Here is a 17,313-nt window from a genome sequence, read left to right as displayed (position 1 = left end):
AATAATGGTGTGGGGAACAAGCACCAGCTTGGTAGTTGATGTGGACACCCCCCCCCCAGCCATTAGCACAAGGATGGATATAATAACTCTTGACCTCTGAATATGATCTGGGGCCCTGGCAGGATGCTGGGAAGAGCCCTTGGGAATGAGTAGCCTGTCCTGTCAAACAGTGCCTACACCTGTAGCAAGACGGGATGTCAGTGATCGACTCTGCATACCCAATCCTGAAGTGTGGCATCGGCGTAATTAGCTCTCTTACAGTCTTATATACACTTGAGAGATGGATCCACACCTGTGATCAGTTGTAGGCACCTTCATTAGATTGTCACTTAATGCTGGATCAGTAACGGGACATTTATGTGAACAGCCCTTGGGCACCTGCTACCAAGCTGTTTCAAGGCCTCTGTTGGCTTGTGCTCCTGGGGCCCTGTGGCAGTCTTGTGGCTGTTCACTTTACATACGTTCTCACTCAAAAGTCACTGACAGTTCACTCTATACAACAGTAGGGTGTGAAAGCGTTATTTCAACTGTTTGTTATCAATTAAATATGAAGATGTTATGGATTAGAGTTTGAGTTTTATCAGAAGAGCATAGCTGATGTAACAAGACGTCCAATCTATCCTTGCATAACATGTGCTGCCTGGGCAAAGTAAGGATGGATGTCTCAAAGCCAATGGCCAAGTTTTGGCTCCTGGGCTGGGGGTGAGAGCACAAGGAACTCTTAGGAGTGGATGCTGAGGTATGCAGCTGTTGCAAGATGGCTTTAAAGCAGAAGCCCGTTGGGTTAAAGTTTGTGGTTAAAGTTTTAGGCGTTGTCAGTGGATGATTACTTCATTACTTCATTCAAGAACAAGGCAGTGCCTCACCATACCTGGACTCCTTTGTCATCCTCTGATATCCCTCTGTTCTCTCTCCCCTGCTTTCTGGCTGGTACGTTTCCTCTTTCTCCTCTTTCGGTTCTCCTGGTGCTTTCCCTGACCATGGCGTGGTCACCTCTGCAGTGTGCCCCAGCCCTCTTGGCAGCAATGGCAGACCCTGTATGCCCTGCCTGACGCTAGCTAGCCTGTTGCACTGGGGTTCTTTTAATTCAAAAACCCCATGTTTAAATAAGGTTGGGAATGTTGTGACACATCTGAATACAGCTCAATGGGGTTGCTCATACAAGCATAACTCTGCTTCTTGCTGGTCCTCCTCCTCTCCTAATATAAATTAAGACAATCAGGCTACATTTTAAATTCCATGGGTAGGATTGGTTGTTGGACCTTTCTAACAGTGAGAAAAAAATCATATTGCTTTTAATGGTTTTATAGCCCCTCTCTCCTGGAGACCTATTGCTGCTGCCAAGCAGTGCTGTGTGACTGAAGTGCTAGCCAAGCTTTCAAACAGCTGAATTTGGCAGAGAGCTGGAGGTTAAAGCCAGCCTCAGCAGACAGTAGTTGGGAAGCCAGCTCAGGTGGTGGCCCACAGCTGCTGCTCCACTCCCAACAATAAATCATTGTGGGGACTTGACTTGAGAGCCGAGGCTCAAAAAGACCATTGGTGCAAAAACTCAGCTGTTCCTGCAGTGCAGGGCACAGGGCAGGCATGGAGAGGTGGGTTAGAGAATGGGTATCTGCAGGCTCCTGATCCATCTCCCAATTGCTGTACTGCAAACAAAAAGCCTGTTCAGCTCTCTGCTGTGCCACAGTTAGGAAGGTAGGACTGTGCAAGGGATGCTTCCCTCCAGGGTCAGCCTGAAACAGGTTAAGGAGTTTATGGGCGTTGAGCTGGCAGCTAAGGTGGAGAGGATTTTCCTCAGCTGAGTTTGCTCTCTGTACCGTTGAAGAAGAGGAAGCTGCAGATCTTTAGCTCATACATCTGCTTCTTCCTTAGCAGGATCAATCTGACAGACTGTACAGATGCACTTCTATTAAGGGCATTCCCTCCTTCTGGCCCCACTTGGGTCCCAGAGGCCCAGCCCAGAGGGCAACCCGGTACCACAGCGCAGTGCAGGGGCAGTGCCCAGCAATCGGTGTCTCTTCACAGCAGTCTGCGTGCTTGGTTCCTGTCCCCAGTGGTATGTGTCTCATCCTCGCCCTGGGGGCTGGCAGCGGCCGGAGCTGTGCCTGAGGTGTATGAAGTGGGCTGGAGGGCCCTTTGCAAGGTCTGTGCACTCACCGGGCAGCTGGGCACTCCGCGGGGAGCTCTGACGGGTCCACAGGAGATGCTCATGAGTGTCATGCAAATCCAGAGAGGAGGTGAAAGATGGGAGAGCAGAGGTACCATCTGAGGTCTCCCCTTCTCCTCTCCTGCTCTCAGAACAACTTGCCTGACAAGGCAGTAAATCTTTACAGGAGCCTGGCAGTGAGGCAAGCAGTCGTGGAGGAGAACTGCGCAGCCCCAGCCAGGAGCCTATGGGTTAACGCATCAGCCTCGGGCTTGAGTCACCCCAGGCTTGCAGGACAGCCAGCATAGAGCAGCCTTCAGATGAAACAAAGTACCTTCTGCCTAGCTGGGGCACAGATAAAAGATCCCATGGCATTTCTTGTGAAGCCTGGAGGAGACTGCCAGTGCTGAAGCTGAACTCCCTCTGCCAACAAACAAAACTGTCTTTAAACTCCGAGGCTGTGTGTGAGCTATTGTTGGGGACACAATGGCTTCTCTGTTTCCCTGCACAGTCATTGCTCTGCAAACATCACTGATCTCTTTTAAAAGCAGTTGAGTGTAAATCAAGTTCTAGAACCTGGAAGGAGGTTTCATCCATTTACCTTTTACTACCCTCAGTTGACATTTGTTTACAGAACAGCAGATACAGTCGATTTACACCCTCGTTTGAGCTGCTTTACTTGGAGATGGACATCTTTAGTGCTCAGACTGACTCACAGATACAGGGCTTGGATACCAAATGTGTCTAATTTAAATAACAGAAGTGAGGGCGAGGTTGAGGGGACAGTGCTTGCTAATCTCCTCCCTCTGAGAAAAGTTTCGGTTTGGCTGGCCTGGCCTGTTTCCTCTAGTTCACGCAGTGCTGGCACACTCACTGCTCCCTAATGCTGCGTGTGCTGCTGCTGCAAGGAGCCGAGTGCTGCTCTCGCCGCTGGAGTTTGCTCTACTTTAGGCTGTTGAGTATCTACAGGGGGTGGGGTTGGTGGGTGCACTCTTCACCCAGAATGCCATGGATTAGCTTGTCTCGCAGGATGGCAGATCTTTCGGTAAGGTAAAGGGCATCTTGGCTATTGCACAAGTACAGTACTCACAGTGAAAAAACAAAGCTGCACTACACAGGGGGAAGTTAGTCCCTAAAGGCAATATGATGAATTTTGGTCTTTTTTGCAGGAACAATACTGTAATGGGAAAGGAAGTGGGTCAAAGAGTAGCTGTTCAAGCTGCATTTCATAACTGTTAGTCCCAACAAGGTGGCAGTGACTCTCCATCCCCTCAGTAGCTCTTGACACGTCCTGGGGTGTATCTGGAATACGCTTCCTGGAGAGCTCCTTGTTGTCCTGTGCTGGCTCACAGATGGACTATAACCCTGTGCACCCCAAGAACAGCTGTGCGCAGGGCTGGGAGACATGGAGACATGAGCACTAGGTATTGCTCTCTGGAAGTGGGGGGCTCATTGGAAAGGTGCTCTGGCCAAGGGCCCTGAACAGGAAGGGGTGCTGTGCTCACACTGGGGTGTGCCAAACAGCTTTGGCAAAGGTTGCTTGCTAATGATTAAGATGTGTTTTGCACTGGTCCCTGACAAGCGTCTGGACAGAGACTTCACAGACATGGTATTTAAAATAGTTTAAATTTAAAAGTCGAATTCTAAAAAAAACTTACCTCTGAAGATGATGTGAGTCATGACTAACACCAATTATATTCTGCTCCTTTGATTTCCCTTCTCATCTATGAATTTGCTATTGCTGTATGAGGTTACCTGCCTGTTATAAGACAGGTTCTTACCCAAGTGATAGTTGCTGGTTTGAGGCCTTTTCATTGCTGGTACTGTAACACTTCAGAGCTGCTACCAAAGGCTTTCCAGGAGCCCCTGGGGTGCTCACTGAAATAGATCACTCTGCAAATAGTATGCCAGTAATGGGGAAAGGGGAAGCTGGTAAAAGCTTTGGAGTTGTTAGAATGGTTGTCCTGCACAGATATGGCAGGGACATAGAGAAATGGTACCAGCAATGCCCACAGAAAAGGTCTTGATATGAATTTGAGTGAAGAAATATTTTGGGAGACCCTCTTCATGAGAGGTTCAGGGAAGGAGGAAGCTCTTCACTGCCCACAGCTCAGAACTCACGGAAATCTGCTAAAAAGCAAGGGCTGGAAAAATGGGAAGAAGTCATCTATACAGCCTCACTCTGTGGCTATGAAGTAGGGAGGAAGAGGTCAACACAGATGGCTGCTCACCTGGTAAAGCCAGCCTGCCTCCAGGGTGTGGGTAGGATGCAGTCCTTGACTCCATTACATTACAGAGGAGGCAAAGGGCCTGCCAGCATGTGTTGGAGGGGGGAATCTGGTAAAACATCTTTGGTATTGCTGACTTGATTTGGGAACTACATCAAATCCAGTCTGACACTGGGTCCCTGTCCTCCCAAGCAGAGCAGTAACTTAACTGCTTGTGGAGTGTCTAAAATTCTCAGAGCATAAAGTCACAAAGAGCAATCATTTGTCCTCTCACCACTGAAAGGTAACAGTAGCAGGACATCTTGAACGTCCCCTCCCCTCTTGGTATTCTACTTCGCTTCAAAACAGGCCATGCCCTGATGTAACTGAGGCCAGAATTGGGCTCTCGCCTCCCCTGGCCACTGCTTCCCAAATCCTTCCACATGCAGAGCTGTTGGCTGCCGGGCATAGAGGGGGAAACGGTGGGTGTGAAAGATGAGAGATGAAAAGCCTGTTCTTGTGCCTGATCATCTGCTCCCTACTTTCCATGTGCCCCAGAAGCAGCAAGGTTGACGATCCTGTCTCTTCCCACAGGAAGATGAAGAAGCGCTATGTGGTGGCCGGGGTCCTGACTGCAGCCCTGCTGGGGCTCGTCTTGTTCCTGGGACTCTTCTTTGGGCTGCGCTCTGACGTGGGGGACACACACACTTATAAGAGGGCAGCTGTGGCTACAGACGCGGGGCAGTGCTCAATAATTGGAAGGTACCAGCTAATTGTGCTGTGACTCTCATTAGCTCTGACAGCTCTTGCGCAAGGAAAAACTGTTGTTTCTCCGATGTTCAGGTGCAAGCCTGGCAGTTGCCCAGCACAGATAATCTCTAATCTCCCTATAGAAGGAGGAGGCTGTAATAAAACCTGGTCTTTCACCGTGCCTGACCAATGCTACTGCAATTGCTCAAAGACAATATAGCAGGCAAAGATTTCCTAGATGCTTGAACAATGGGAACAAGAGATGCTTTTCAAGCTCCTTTTGAAAAGCATTTATCAAGCTGTCCTCCAGTTCTAGATGCAAGTGCTGCAGATTTCAGGCTCCTCAAAGAGTGGTCATTTCTGATGTGTAATGAATGTATCTGGGATGCCTGTCCCCACAAGTACTTGGACACATCTCTGTTTTCAAGCTAGTTTGGAAGTGTCTCTAATGAGGGCTGTTCTGGTCTGCACCTAGATCATTAGGATCTGTTCTCTAATGTGACAAAAGCTCAAAACTTCTTATTACTGAGGAACTGTAGACTGGGTGTGGACAAATGTGCATTAGAGGATCTGTCCTAGCTGCTCTGACAAGATGATTCCACTGCTCACAGGTAGCTGAGACACTGTAACATGTCACCATACGATGCCTTCTCTTCTGCTGCACAGGGACATCCTTCAGCAAGGTGGATCAGCAGTGGATGCTGCGATTGCAGCTCTGCTTTGTGTAGGACTCATGAATGCTCACAGCATGGGCATTGGAGGGGGCCTCTTCTTTACCATCTACAGCAGCACAGGTAAGGGACAGGGCCATACACATCTGGAACAGTGTGAGAACTGTTTATCTAAAGCAGGTGATTTATCATACCTGAGTGAAGGTAAAAGACTGACTCTCACAGCCTCTGGGAGAACATGCTGTCCTCAGAATAATTGCCAAGAAACTGGCTCACATTGATCAGACTTCTTCAGCAGAGACCATGCCTGTGTTGAGACCAGAGCTAAACATCATCTTCCTTGCTCTGTCATTAAAGGAAAAGTGGAAATCATTAATGCAAGAGAGGTGGCTCCAAAAAGAGCATCGGAGGACATGTTTGGGAACAACACACAGCTCTCTCTGAAAGGTATGGCAAAGGCTTTGGGGGGACTACACAGCTCCAACTTTAGCTGCTACTGACATGTCTATATTAAGAACATCTCTTACGGTTAGGCTCTTGCAGATCTACAGGATTTCTCACCTATAGATGTCCTCTACTTACACAATCTGCAAACTCTGTCCTGGCAAGGAAGCTAAAAATAATGTCCTTCAAACTAGTCAGTCACCTCATCACTTGCAGGTGAATCCAAAGCCCTGAGTATGACCTGTTCCATATCTGCCATCTTTCCTTCCCACCTCTTTGAATAAATCTTTGTGGATCAGCTTAGTTCTTGTCAGTTCAAGTGTTCTCCCTAAATACCTTTTGGGGTGGCTTCCACTAATGGTTCAGTGGCTCCAAAGAAGAAGTAGTAATTTCCTTTCAGGGAAGTATTTTCTAATCAAAAATAGAAAGAAATACTAACTAGTTCTTTTCATGGTCACTCCTGTAACAAAGGAGGAACAGCACCTTGGAGAGGGTTTGAGAAGTGTGTTGAGCTTCTGGGAGATGCCAATAAAAATAGGATCAAAGCAAAACTCTGCACCACTGATTACTACAAGTAATCAATCTATTGCAATTGTCATTGAAATGCTACAGCAAAGTTTTTGGCTTAAGTATGTACACAGTCTGTGTCCTCTTACTGTAGGGTGTTCTCCTCTGAAGGACTGGAAATTGCAGGCAGCTATGATAGCTTCTGTGTTCTGAGCAGCTTTTCTCTGGTACAGAGCCGACTGAGTGGAAATGACACAAAAACCTGAGTTATCATCAAGAGGACAGAGGTGTTTCAACAGTCCAGAATATGTAGGCATAGATGTCAGAAAAATTTTTAGCACTGTATGCATACACTGAGCTGGTCATAGTATATGTAATCCCTGCCTAAAACCAGGGCTGGTGGAGAAGCCTGCTCTACCTCCTACTGCATTAATTCCTTTTTTTTCTTGCTATGAAAGACTAATACATTCTTTATCTGCTCCAGGAGGACTGTCCATCGCTGTTCCAGGAGAAATCCGTGGGTATGAACTGGCTCACAAACGTCATGGCAAACTGGCATGGAAAGATCTGTTTCTGCCCAGCATCAAGTTGGCAAGAGAAGGATTCCCTATTGGGAAAGGCCTTGCAGCAGCCATCAAATCAAAACAGGAGTCAATTGAAAGAAATCCTTCACTGTGGTAGGTAGAGCAGTTGCTGTTCTGTGCAGAGAAATTTGGGGTAACTGCATCCTAGCTGAAAAGTCTCTGTGTTTGTGTAAGGTAGCATCTGTGAGGAGTGTGCCTCCCCTCCAGTGGCTGTACTCACTGTACCTGCTGATGTTTTTCCAGCTACCTAAAGGTGCTAAATCATGTGGCAAATTTTAGGAATGTTCAGTCCTGACCTTTAAAGGGAGATAAATTCTGCTCTTAAAGTCCATTTGTCTGAGCAAAGGTGGAAATAGAGTACATGCTGGGATTAATCTATCAGATTGCAATGTGTTTCCTGAATCCCCAGCTTTTCCTCATGCTGTAAGTGCACCAAGATAGTCTTACCTGCATTTGGGGCAATTGCAGAGTCTCCTTGAACATCTCATCTGCTGTCAGGCAGTGGGAATTTGGGTCATCTCTTACTCTGCAGTCAGCCTTCCTCAAGCGATGCCTCTGACCACCCACGTCTGGCAATGACTATGAACATGAAGGGGTTTAAATGCTCCTCCACTTTCTCTTACTGTGAAACCCTTGGTGTCTATGTCCAGCCCTACTGGAGATCATGCTTAATCCTCTCTTTTCCTTAAAATCTCTGCCAGCTGCAGGTTGGTTTCCAATCCAATTGGGATGTACGGCCTGGGCCTATCTCCTGTACTTCTACCTGGCAGGTCCACAGCAGCACATTCATGATCCATGATGAGGGAGCTAGAGAGGAAACTGTCTACCTCAAAGTGCTCTGACAAACAGGGATCGAAATGCGTTCTCCTGGACTCACTGGAAGCTCTGGGCCTCATAGCTTCATAGTCTGTGCTCTAAACTGAACTGCTTGAGTTCAAGGACTATGGCCCCTCCTGGGCATCTTGAGGCAGTTGTTGGCCCCTTGGGCAGGTAGGGAGGGTGGCCTGCCTTGGTGAAAGAGATCGCCCCTCCCTCCTGCAGGCTTCACTGAGAAAATTCTGAGCAGTGTGGAATCCCAGGTCAGAAACCACTGTTCACTTTTATGTCCCAGTGCAAGATATCAGGACCCCTGGGTCATGGCCCAGGCAGTTTCTCTTCTCTCCAAGAAGCCTCTAGCATGAACACTCAAATACTGTGTCAGCTGGTACAGGTACACATAGTGTTGAACTTGTCTCTCAGATCTGATCTTCTCAATCTCCTTTCTCTGTTAGCGAAGTGTTCTGCAGAGGAGGGAAAATTCTGCATGAGGGCGATATCATCAAGATGCCTAAACTAGCCAACACATACGAGACTATAGCCAGTGAAGGAGCAGATGCCTTTTACACAGGAAGCCTGGCAAAACAGATCATCGATGACATCCGCAGTGTAGGTGAGAAACAGGACATCTGTCCAAACCAGCATGAGTGACCCTACTGCTGCGGCTCAGCATCCAGGGAGGAGCCAGTGACCTGCAGAAGCCTTGGAAGTGGGTCAAGCCTACTGCCTGAAATGCTGCCTCTGAGATCTGTGGCAACAGGACACCCAAGAGAAGCTTTAATGGATGCCTTTGAAACTCAGTCAGAAATGGATAGTATATACTGTGCATTTCTGTACCGTATAGTCTAGCAAGTCTATGCCTTTCTGGATATAGCTTAGTAGATACGTGCTGTTCACAGAGCCTGAATCCAACAAGTTTCTACCTAAAACATATACGTGGTCCTGTAAACTCTGAGCTTGTTTAATCTCTCGATGCCACTAGATGGTGGTAGTATCCTGTCCTTACTAGCTAGCATTGGCTAGCTTCAGTGAACTTCCTATGTGTAAATCATTTAGTGGCTTTATTTGTGGTGGTTAATTACTGTCTTACCCCTTCTGATAAGAAAGGCAATGGAACATACAAATTATTCTGCTTGTGGGGTAGCACCAAGAATCTGCACCCAAAAGCTGCATCCTCCTCCTATAAACAGGACTCTTAAGGACATTTTGTTACTTGACATTGCTGGTGTCCTTTGTAAAAAAAGATGGATCACCAGATTTTTGGCTGCCATAAATCAGCCCAACTTTAAGCTTAGGCTATCTGAGCCTCAGCTGGATCTATCAAGGAATAAATTCATCTCCCATGCACCCATCTTTGCTCTCTTTACCTTGCAACTTTTTGGATTTGTCTGTGTTCCCTCCTGTCCTTGCTGTGGTACATGGTGATGGAGTATTACCTCCTTTTCCCACCAGAGATCACATAAACCCACATCTGTAGTCTCCTTCTCTTTTCCAGGGGGCATTGTCACATTGGATGACCTGCGGGACTACAATGCAACAGTGATTGAAGACCCCATACAGATCACGCTTGGCGAGTTCACCCTCTACACACCTAGTGCCCCCCTAAGTGGCCCCGTGCTAGCCCTCATTTTCAACATCCTGAAAGGTGAGAGTGACACTGAGCAGTGTCTCACGGGCAGCAGGAGCTGGGAGGACTCCAAAGACAATGCCTTTTTTGTTTTGGGAGCGGGGCCTCCCTTGATAGCCCTCCAGCAGGTGAAAAGTCTGAGACCCCTGGAGGGATCAGAGATGCGGAAACATTTCTCTTCTGCTGTAAACTCAGGGATGGAACCTTCCTACTTGAAATACAGGTGCGAGAGGAAAAACATGCTCCGATTGGGGCACGGTACCTGCATGGGTGGAAAATAACTTATACTTGAGGCTTGTTTGGAAAACCTCTGTGCAGGTACAAATCCTGCTGATGACTCCCACAGTACTCAAAACTACCAGAGCTCCTGTGTTCTCTGTGGGGAGATGAGGACACACCAGTGACTGCATCTCTGTAGAGACTGGGCTTCAAGATTATACCATTTGACACAGTTTATTAGCATTCAATTGACCATGTACTTTCCTTTGTGTTCACAATCATTTCTCTTCTGTTGGCAGGATATAATTTCTCTGCTAACAGCATCAAAACTGTGGAGGAGAAGGGTCTGACTTACCACCGCATTGTGGAGGCCTTTCGCTTTGCCTACGCCAAGAGGACTTTACTGGGAGATCCAAAATTTGTCAATATCACAGAGGTATCTGGCAAAAGCCTTTATCTTTCTGCAACACCAAGGTTGACTGGATCTCATGGCTTAAAGTTTTTGGGTGACTAAACTTTGTAGGGATGCTCTGTTCCACCTTCTATTTGACAGGCACTGAAATATCTCTGAATCAAAACCTGAAGTCCTATGTGACTCATGGCTGAGCTGTGAGGTATATAAATGGAGGAAACCTTCCTGCTGTAAGGAAAAGCAAAATCCTCTATTCACCAGGAGTGTTTGAGTATATTTAGGTCTAACCCTCCCTGTTTTCATAGTGTTTGAAGCCTTATTCCCTAGGTGACATTCCAGCATCCTTGAGGCTCTCTAACCATGGTCCTGCCTGTAGTAAATGGACCAATGGATGGGGAGGGGTGAGGCAGGAACCCCGCTTTTCTCAGCTTCACACTTTGTTCTTCTGTGACTCTCCAAAAGCAGCATGATCTGAGCCCAGCCCAGCTTGACGGACACAAATTTGCAGCTTACAGAGCAATGATCAGAGCTTGCCTTGGTCTAGTCCTCTCAACCTGATCCCTCTCAACTCTGAAGCAAGTGTAACACTGCTTGCCTACACCTTACAGCAGTGTTGAGCAATACTGGATGCTGCCTAACTTCCTACATAAAGGGGTGTATTGTAACAGCTGCTTCTGTGGCTGCTTAAAATGCTCTTTGGTAAAATGTCAATTTTTCAAGAAGGAGAAAAGCCCCTGCTGGAAAACTATAGCCTTACTGCTGGGATTTACCACCCTTCCGTGGTCTGAAGTATTGGATATCAGCCTCATAACTACATGTCTCTTAAACTTAACCTGCTGAGTAAGTGCCTTGGATTTCTCTGACAGGCAATCAGAAACATGACGTCCGGGTTCTTTGCGGATGGTCTCCGGAGGAAAATCACAGACAACACCTCCCATCCCGTTGACTACTATGAGCCAGTATATTACACTGGAGATAATGCCGGTACATCCCACCTCTCCATTGTGGCTGATGATGGCAGTGCTGTGTCCGCCACCAGCACCATCAACCAATAGTATGAGCTCAGACATTACTTCCGTGTAGGCCTTTGCCATCTCCTAGTGGCGGTTCTGTGGTTGGTATAACACATCACTGAACTGTCCTCTCTCTCGTGGGGTAGTGACGGGTAGCACTGGTGATAGGCCCTTCTGCTGAGCTTGCAGGTCAGTTCTTAACACTGAGGCTTGTGTGGCTGGGTCAGAGGACATGTCCTCTTTCATGTTGAGAAAATATTCACTGCATCTGGATCTTCTCATAAGCAGTGGTATCGCTGCTGATTTCCCAGGCTTCTGGAAGGAATTTGAGCTAATACAGCTGGCCTGGAAGTGCAGTGTGTGGCACGGAGTGCTGTCAGGAGGAGCTGTGTTCTGTGCGTATGGCCTGAAGCTGGGGGGTGAAGGTTCTTTTTGTCTGTAGAAAATGTCTCCAGCTTGACACATCTAAGCATAACCCTGACCATTCCCAAATGTGCCAGACTTTTTGCTGTGCTGCTGCTGAACGGAGTGCAGTACTGCCTAGCTGGAAGGGGAATTAGCTGGATTTAGCTGCTGGGCTGTTTTTCCCCCTGGGGTCCTTGCAGGGGCGTTATACAGCAGGGCTCTGGGCTGCCTTTCCTCTTTGTGTAGCTGTGTACTCACCGTATAAACTGCTTCCTTCCCCCAAGGGGTGACAGAATGTCCTTTACTACAGGAGGGAGTGGAAAGTTACTCCAATCAAATCCCAGGTTTCACATTGCAGTAATTCACCTGAAGCTCTTCCTGGATTTGCTCTGGTTTTGACATGTCTGCGCCAACTTGTTTTGTCTAGCTTTGGCTCTGATGTACGATCCAACGTGAGTGGAATCATATTTAATGATGAGATGGATGACTTCAGCTCACCTTACATGATCAATGGATTTGGGATCCCTCCTTCTCCGGCAAATTTCATAGCACCAGGTAGCTGTAAACTACCTTCCTGACTCAGTCTTTTGGCTCTGTCTTGCATACCAACATGTGGTGTCTGCAGCCAGGCACAGATCCGGGGCTTTCTGCAGATGAAAGCGAGTCACCTGGCATCCCTGTCAAAAACACACAACACTGAAGGGGGAGAGGCTGTTTAAAGAGAAACTCTTGTGTATGCCTCCTTTCAACAACCAGCAATCCTTTCCCAGGGAGCTCAGTACATGTCAAATGAAATGACCTGGGGCTGCAAAAAGATTTCTTTGAACGGATTTAAGAGGGGGAGGGAGGCAGCAGCAGGAGCTGACTGCAGAGCGTTAGATGGCACTGTCCAGCCTTCTCCTGTGCCGCCTTGGGGGACAGACCCACGTACCTCACCCAAGCACCCTGCCTGCTCCACCACGGCTCCCCGCAGAGCCATCTCACTGCTGCTAAAGCAGGCTGGGATTGTGCTGCGCTCCGGCACCCCACGCTTTGGAAAGGGACGGGGAAGTGAAAGGACGGGAAGGGAAGTCCCATGGTGCAGCTGCATCACAGACAGCCCCAGCTGGGACAGGACTGTGGAGGGAGGCATCTTCAGCCTCTGCGTGAGAGACCAGGCTTAAGCTTTACATTGCAGGAGGAGGGAGGAGATGGGTACAGGGGATAGTAGGATCCCCAAGGGCTGACAGCTGAGTCAGAAGGGTGGATACTGAGGCTCTGGGTTTAGATGTGGAGCAGGAGCTGGCAGTTTGTAAGCTCCAGGTGGAAAGCTGAGCCTCTGGTGCATCTGTGTCCCCAACAGGTAAACAGCCAATGTCCTCTATGTGCCCTTCCATCTTGGTGGATAAAACGAAAAAGGTCAGGATGGTGGTTGGTGCTTCTGGAGGAACAAAAATAACCACAGCAACAGCACTGGTATGTGATGATATGAGCAAACTGGGGACAAGGGACTGAGGAAAACTAGGTGAGGGAGAGACTGTTTGGGGTGAGGGGCTCAGGTCTTCACCTGTGATGTGCCCACAGCTGTGGTCCTCTGCTGTGGGCCAGGGGCCTGAAAGGGAGGTTCCTGCCTGGCCTTCTGAGAGCCAGACCTCCAATGCCAACTCCCACCAGAGCTACAGAGGGTCTCGTATTAAATCACTTCCTTCAGTGATTCCAGGTCTTTTCCTTTGGCAAGCTGTTCTTACAACTTTCAGAAGATTTGTGACTTCAGTTTAGCTTTGACTTCTGTTCTCTGGATCTCCACAAACTAGTCTCTTTATCTAGTTTAGAGCCCTTCCCATTAGACATCATGAACTTTGGATGAAAGTCACGCAGAGAAGCTAAATAAGAACTTGGGCCAGGCATGGTGTCAGGCCATCTGACAGGCAGGCTCTCTGTGAGCTGCTGTGAGAGCCACTGAAATGCCCAGCTAGACCAAAGGAGACTGCAGGAGAAAGCTGTCTCCTGTGCCAGCACACACAGCAGTTGAGCACCAGGCTGGATCCTGCCCTCTGGCTGAGGTAGAGGAGAAGTCTCTGTAAAAACTGCCACAAACAGCTTTCTAAGCGCTTGATCTTGAGGCTATTTTCACTTGCCAGCAGCTCCAACCTGCAGTTTAAGCATGTAGAGATGAGCCAGGTTTAAGGAAACTAGTTGCACAGTAGCCAGAAGCTGTAGCAGTGTTTGCTGAGGTGACTGCTGTGTGTCTAACTAAGCTAGCCCTAGGTTAATCACAGCAGCATAAACCCAAGAACAATAACGTAAGGGTCTGATCTTTTACTATGTTAATTTTAGTGAGTCACGACCTCTCCCTGTGGGAATTCTTCTGAGCATATAGAAGCTGACTTGCTGTAGTGTACCTGTGTTATGCTTAGCCAAGAGAGGGACCACTAAAAGCAGCAAGGACCAGAAGTTATGCCTTTTATGTGCTCTCGTGAACACCCTTCAGACACCTCTGCCTATGTTGCTACAAGAGTCAGGCTTCTTTGAAGACAAGTAACTAACATTAAGGCTTTTTGCTTCTCATAGACGATTATCAATTCCGTCTGGTTTGGTTATGATGTGAAGAAAGCAGTGGAAGAGCCCAGAATTCATGATCAGCTGTTTCCCAATATTACGGAGCTTGAGCAGCAAATAGAGGAGGTTTGTCTAGCTAGAATCTGGGGTACATGTGAACTCTTTGCTGGGCTGGGTTCCTAGTGTTGAGGAGGCATGCACTTGTGGAAAATCATGAAGCTTTGCCCAATGTTCCTGGGTGGGCAGTACTGAGGCTGGCACAGGTCAAGTACTGGCTGACAATAAGCTGTTTGAAGTGGATCTTTAGTCTCTGTTACATGGGTTTAAGGCCTAGTGCATTCAAGCGTGGCCTACATCTGAAACCGAGGGTATGTATCTTCTTGCAGTGTGATTTGGCTCAAAGGAGGTGCAAAATAGCAAATTCATCAGGACCGAAACCATCAAGCAGTCCAAATCCAGTGACCCTCAGGAAACTCTTGACCTATTGTGCAACCTCCCAATGAATCCTGAAGCTCTGGCACAGAGCTAGCAAGGGAGGATGCACAGAGGGACCCAAGAACAAACTTGAAAATATTTTCACAGTAAAGGTCTCTGTGCAGCACTGTCAGTCTGTGATCTGATGGCAAGATCTGCCTCGCTCTGCGTATCATTTGCCTGATCTGGCAGCTTCATTCACCCTGAGGAATTGCACATCCCAGAGGCCCGAGGCAGATGCAGTCTTTGTACATATCTCATCTCATGTCTATATTAGGGAAAATGCTCCTACATAAGGCAGCTTTCTTCATCAAACTATGCAGAAGATCCTCCTTTAATAAGCTTCTTGTTAAGGCAACAGCTGAGATAACTGCCTGCCCTGGGAAGATGCCCTGCTCTGTGACTGAGGAATAGGGTTGGTAACCTACACTGAGCACCACAAATGCCACATCTTCTCAATTCCACCTCTTCAAGAGCAGGGCATCCCAGAAAGCAAAGAGAAGAGGAAGAACAGCATGTAGTTTTAGACCTACCTAATACAGGCACCGAACACTTGGGTATTCATGGAGGCTGCAGGTTGCAGACGTGTGCAGTCTCTCTCTCCTGTCCTCATTCACTTCTGCATTCCAGGGTATAGAAGAACAACTGAAGAAGAGAAAGCACGATACCACGCGGGTGAGCGGCGGAGCGGTTGTGCAGGCCATTCTCCGAACAGATGAAGGATGGGCTGCAGCCTCCGATTCCCGGAAAGGTGGCTTCCCTGCAGGCTACTGACGTGGTTCGGCTCCTTTTTTCAGTGGTCTAGTGACACTGAGGTGTGTTTGGGGGGAAGATCCTTTAGGTCTGCAACTCAGGGACTTCTCACAGGAAAGAGAACGAATTTACCTGTGGTTCTGTTGACAGAGCTGGGTCAGTTCTCTACAGCCATGACCGCAGTGCCTCATGCCACAGCAGTCTGCTAAGACAGGCACGTCCACCAGGACGTGCAGTACTTACTTGAAGAGTCTGTTCTGCCTTGAAGAGTTTGTTCCCTGCCTCCTCTCCATCCCGTGAAGACAGATTGGGTATCCAGAGTTTCTGAAGAAGGCCCAGCTCACTCAAGCTGCAGGAAGTGTTTCCCCTGCACAATGTCAGCTACCAGGAATGTCCCTGTCGCTGCTAGAGAAGAGATTTGTTTCCTGTTGAGTAGATGGGTGTTATGGGACTCTGGGGACTGGGTTTTCTAAGTTACAAACTAGTAGATCTGTGCCATAGCAGGAAGCCCAGCTCTAGACTGGGATAAGCCTTCACAAACTTACCACTATTCCTTTTAATAACGTATGTTTCTGCTTTTCACTTCAGTTGATTATTGGAGATGAGTGCGTAAATAGGGAAATGGCTTCAAACTTTTTTATATTTCTGTTGAGAAGGTCTAAAGGGAAGATTCTACCTGTAAAACTCTGAGCACAACTAAAATAAATAAATATGGAGTCACACGTTTTTCTTGCCTGCACAGTTGCTACTGCAAAAAGGGATGGTGAGAGTCTGCTCAAAAGAAGTTCTCCTGAGATTTTCACTTTTCTTTACTCCTTTGATAAAGCTATGAGTAAAAGAAAAATAGTTAAATATCCAAAACAAGGGGTTTTTTCTCCAGTTTACTTTTTACCACATCATACCGTAGGCCTGAAATACCAGTCCGAGGAAATGAAACCTCTGAAAAAGGGCTGCAGCTACTCTCCTTTGAAGGTAAGTTACCATTAATCAGACAATTAATAACCTCTCAGAAATCTGTACTGATATGGAACAGCTAAGAGCCTCTGTACCTATGCATGAGGGGGGTTTGGTGTTTACCTACCAGAATGGATTAATACATCACATCAGATAAATTTAGCCCAAGATCAAAATCGAATGTTCCAGGATGTTGTCAAGTTCTAGGGATGTTTATAAAATCCTTAAAACACAAGTAACAGTAACTGAACTCATCTATTTGGCTTGTTGAAACTTCCTGTCACTTTGCAAGAACCTTAAAATACAGAATGCATTGAAAAGAAAATTGAAAGGCTGTAGTTCTAGGCATTGGGCACCCTCTCTTTCCCAGCAGTTTCTAGAATTGAGGAGAGTGTAGTGTCAAGGAATAAAGTGATAGCTAGATCATGCTTAAAACGGAGTCACGACTTTGACATAGATATTTGTTTATATCACTTCCATGAAATGAGTGACTTTTACCGAAAGTTGCCTGGGATGTGCTCTGTGCTCTTTTTTTTCAAAGCTGGTACTGATGAGGTGTCAAGTGTAGCCAAGGTAGTCCCTGTAAATAACCTAGAGTCATTGTGTTCCTTTAAGAATGAGATTGGTTTGGGCCCAAACATGTATCCTTTTATCGCTGAACTGAGACTTTGACTTTTCTACTCCTTATAATTCCACAATAGATGCCAATCAGTGGCAGGCTGCTGTTTAAATCCAGTTTGCAGGCCGTTTTAGGAGGCTTTGATACACGTTTGTACATGGAGCTTTAGCTGCT

At 47.4% G+C, this 17,313-nt stretch overlaps 1 protein-coding gene across 7 annotated transcripts in view; it reads left to right on the top strand.

The window, feature by feature from the left end:
• Nucleotides 1-16,583, top strand: part of GGT1 (gamma-glutamyltransferase 1) — a 46,606-nt gene extending 30,023 nt beyond the window's left edge. For 5 of the 7 annotated variants that reach the window (XM_074921245.1, XM_074921242.1, XM_074921244.1 and 2 more), the window contains exons 2-13: nt 4,948-5,115; nt 5,770-5,897; nt 6,132-6,221; nt 7,210-7,402; nt 8,581-8,738; nt 9,621-9,770; nt 10,271-10,407; nt 11,250-11,437; nt 12,229-12,356; nt 13,144-13,256; nt 14,352-14,465; nt 15,444-16,583. In XM_074921245.1, coding sequence (XP_074777346.1) covers nt 4,952-5,115; nt 5,770-5,897; nt 6,132-6,221; nt 7,210-7,402; nt 8,581-8,738; nt 9,621-9,770; nt 10,271-10,407; nt 11,250-11,437; nt 12,229-12,356; nt 13,144-13,256; nt 14,352-14,465; nt 15,444-15,587 — 1,707 coding nt within the window. In that variant the 5' untranslated portion in view covers nt 4,948-4,951 and the 3' untranslated portion in view covers nt 15,588-16,583. Of the gene's footprint in view, nt 1-4,947; nt 5,116-5,769; nt 5,898-6,131; nt 6,222-7,209; nt 7,403-8,580; nt 8,739-9,620; nt 9,771-10,270; nt 10,408-11,249; nt 11,438-12,228; nt 12,357-13,143; nt 13,257-14,351; nt 14,466-15,443 lie in introns of those variants that run through there. The other 2 variants (XM_074921240.1, XM_074921246.1) reach the window with 2 other exon arrangements.
• The last annotated feature ends 730 nt before the right edge of the window (nt 16,584-17,313 follow it).

The sequence above is a fragment of the Athene noctua genome, chromosome 17 (assembly GCF_965140245.1).
Source record: "Athene noctua chromosome 17, bAthNoc1.hap1.1, whole genome shotgun sequence".
Classification (NCBI taxonomy): domain Eukaryota; kingdom Metazoa; phylum Chordata; class Aves; order Strigiformes; family Strigidae; genus Athene; species Athene noctua.
This window is presented reverse-complemented; position numbering and strand designations above follow the sequence as displayed.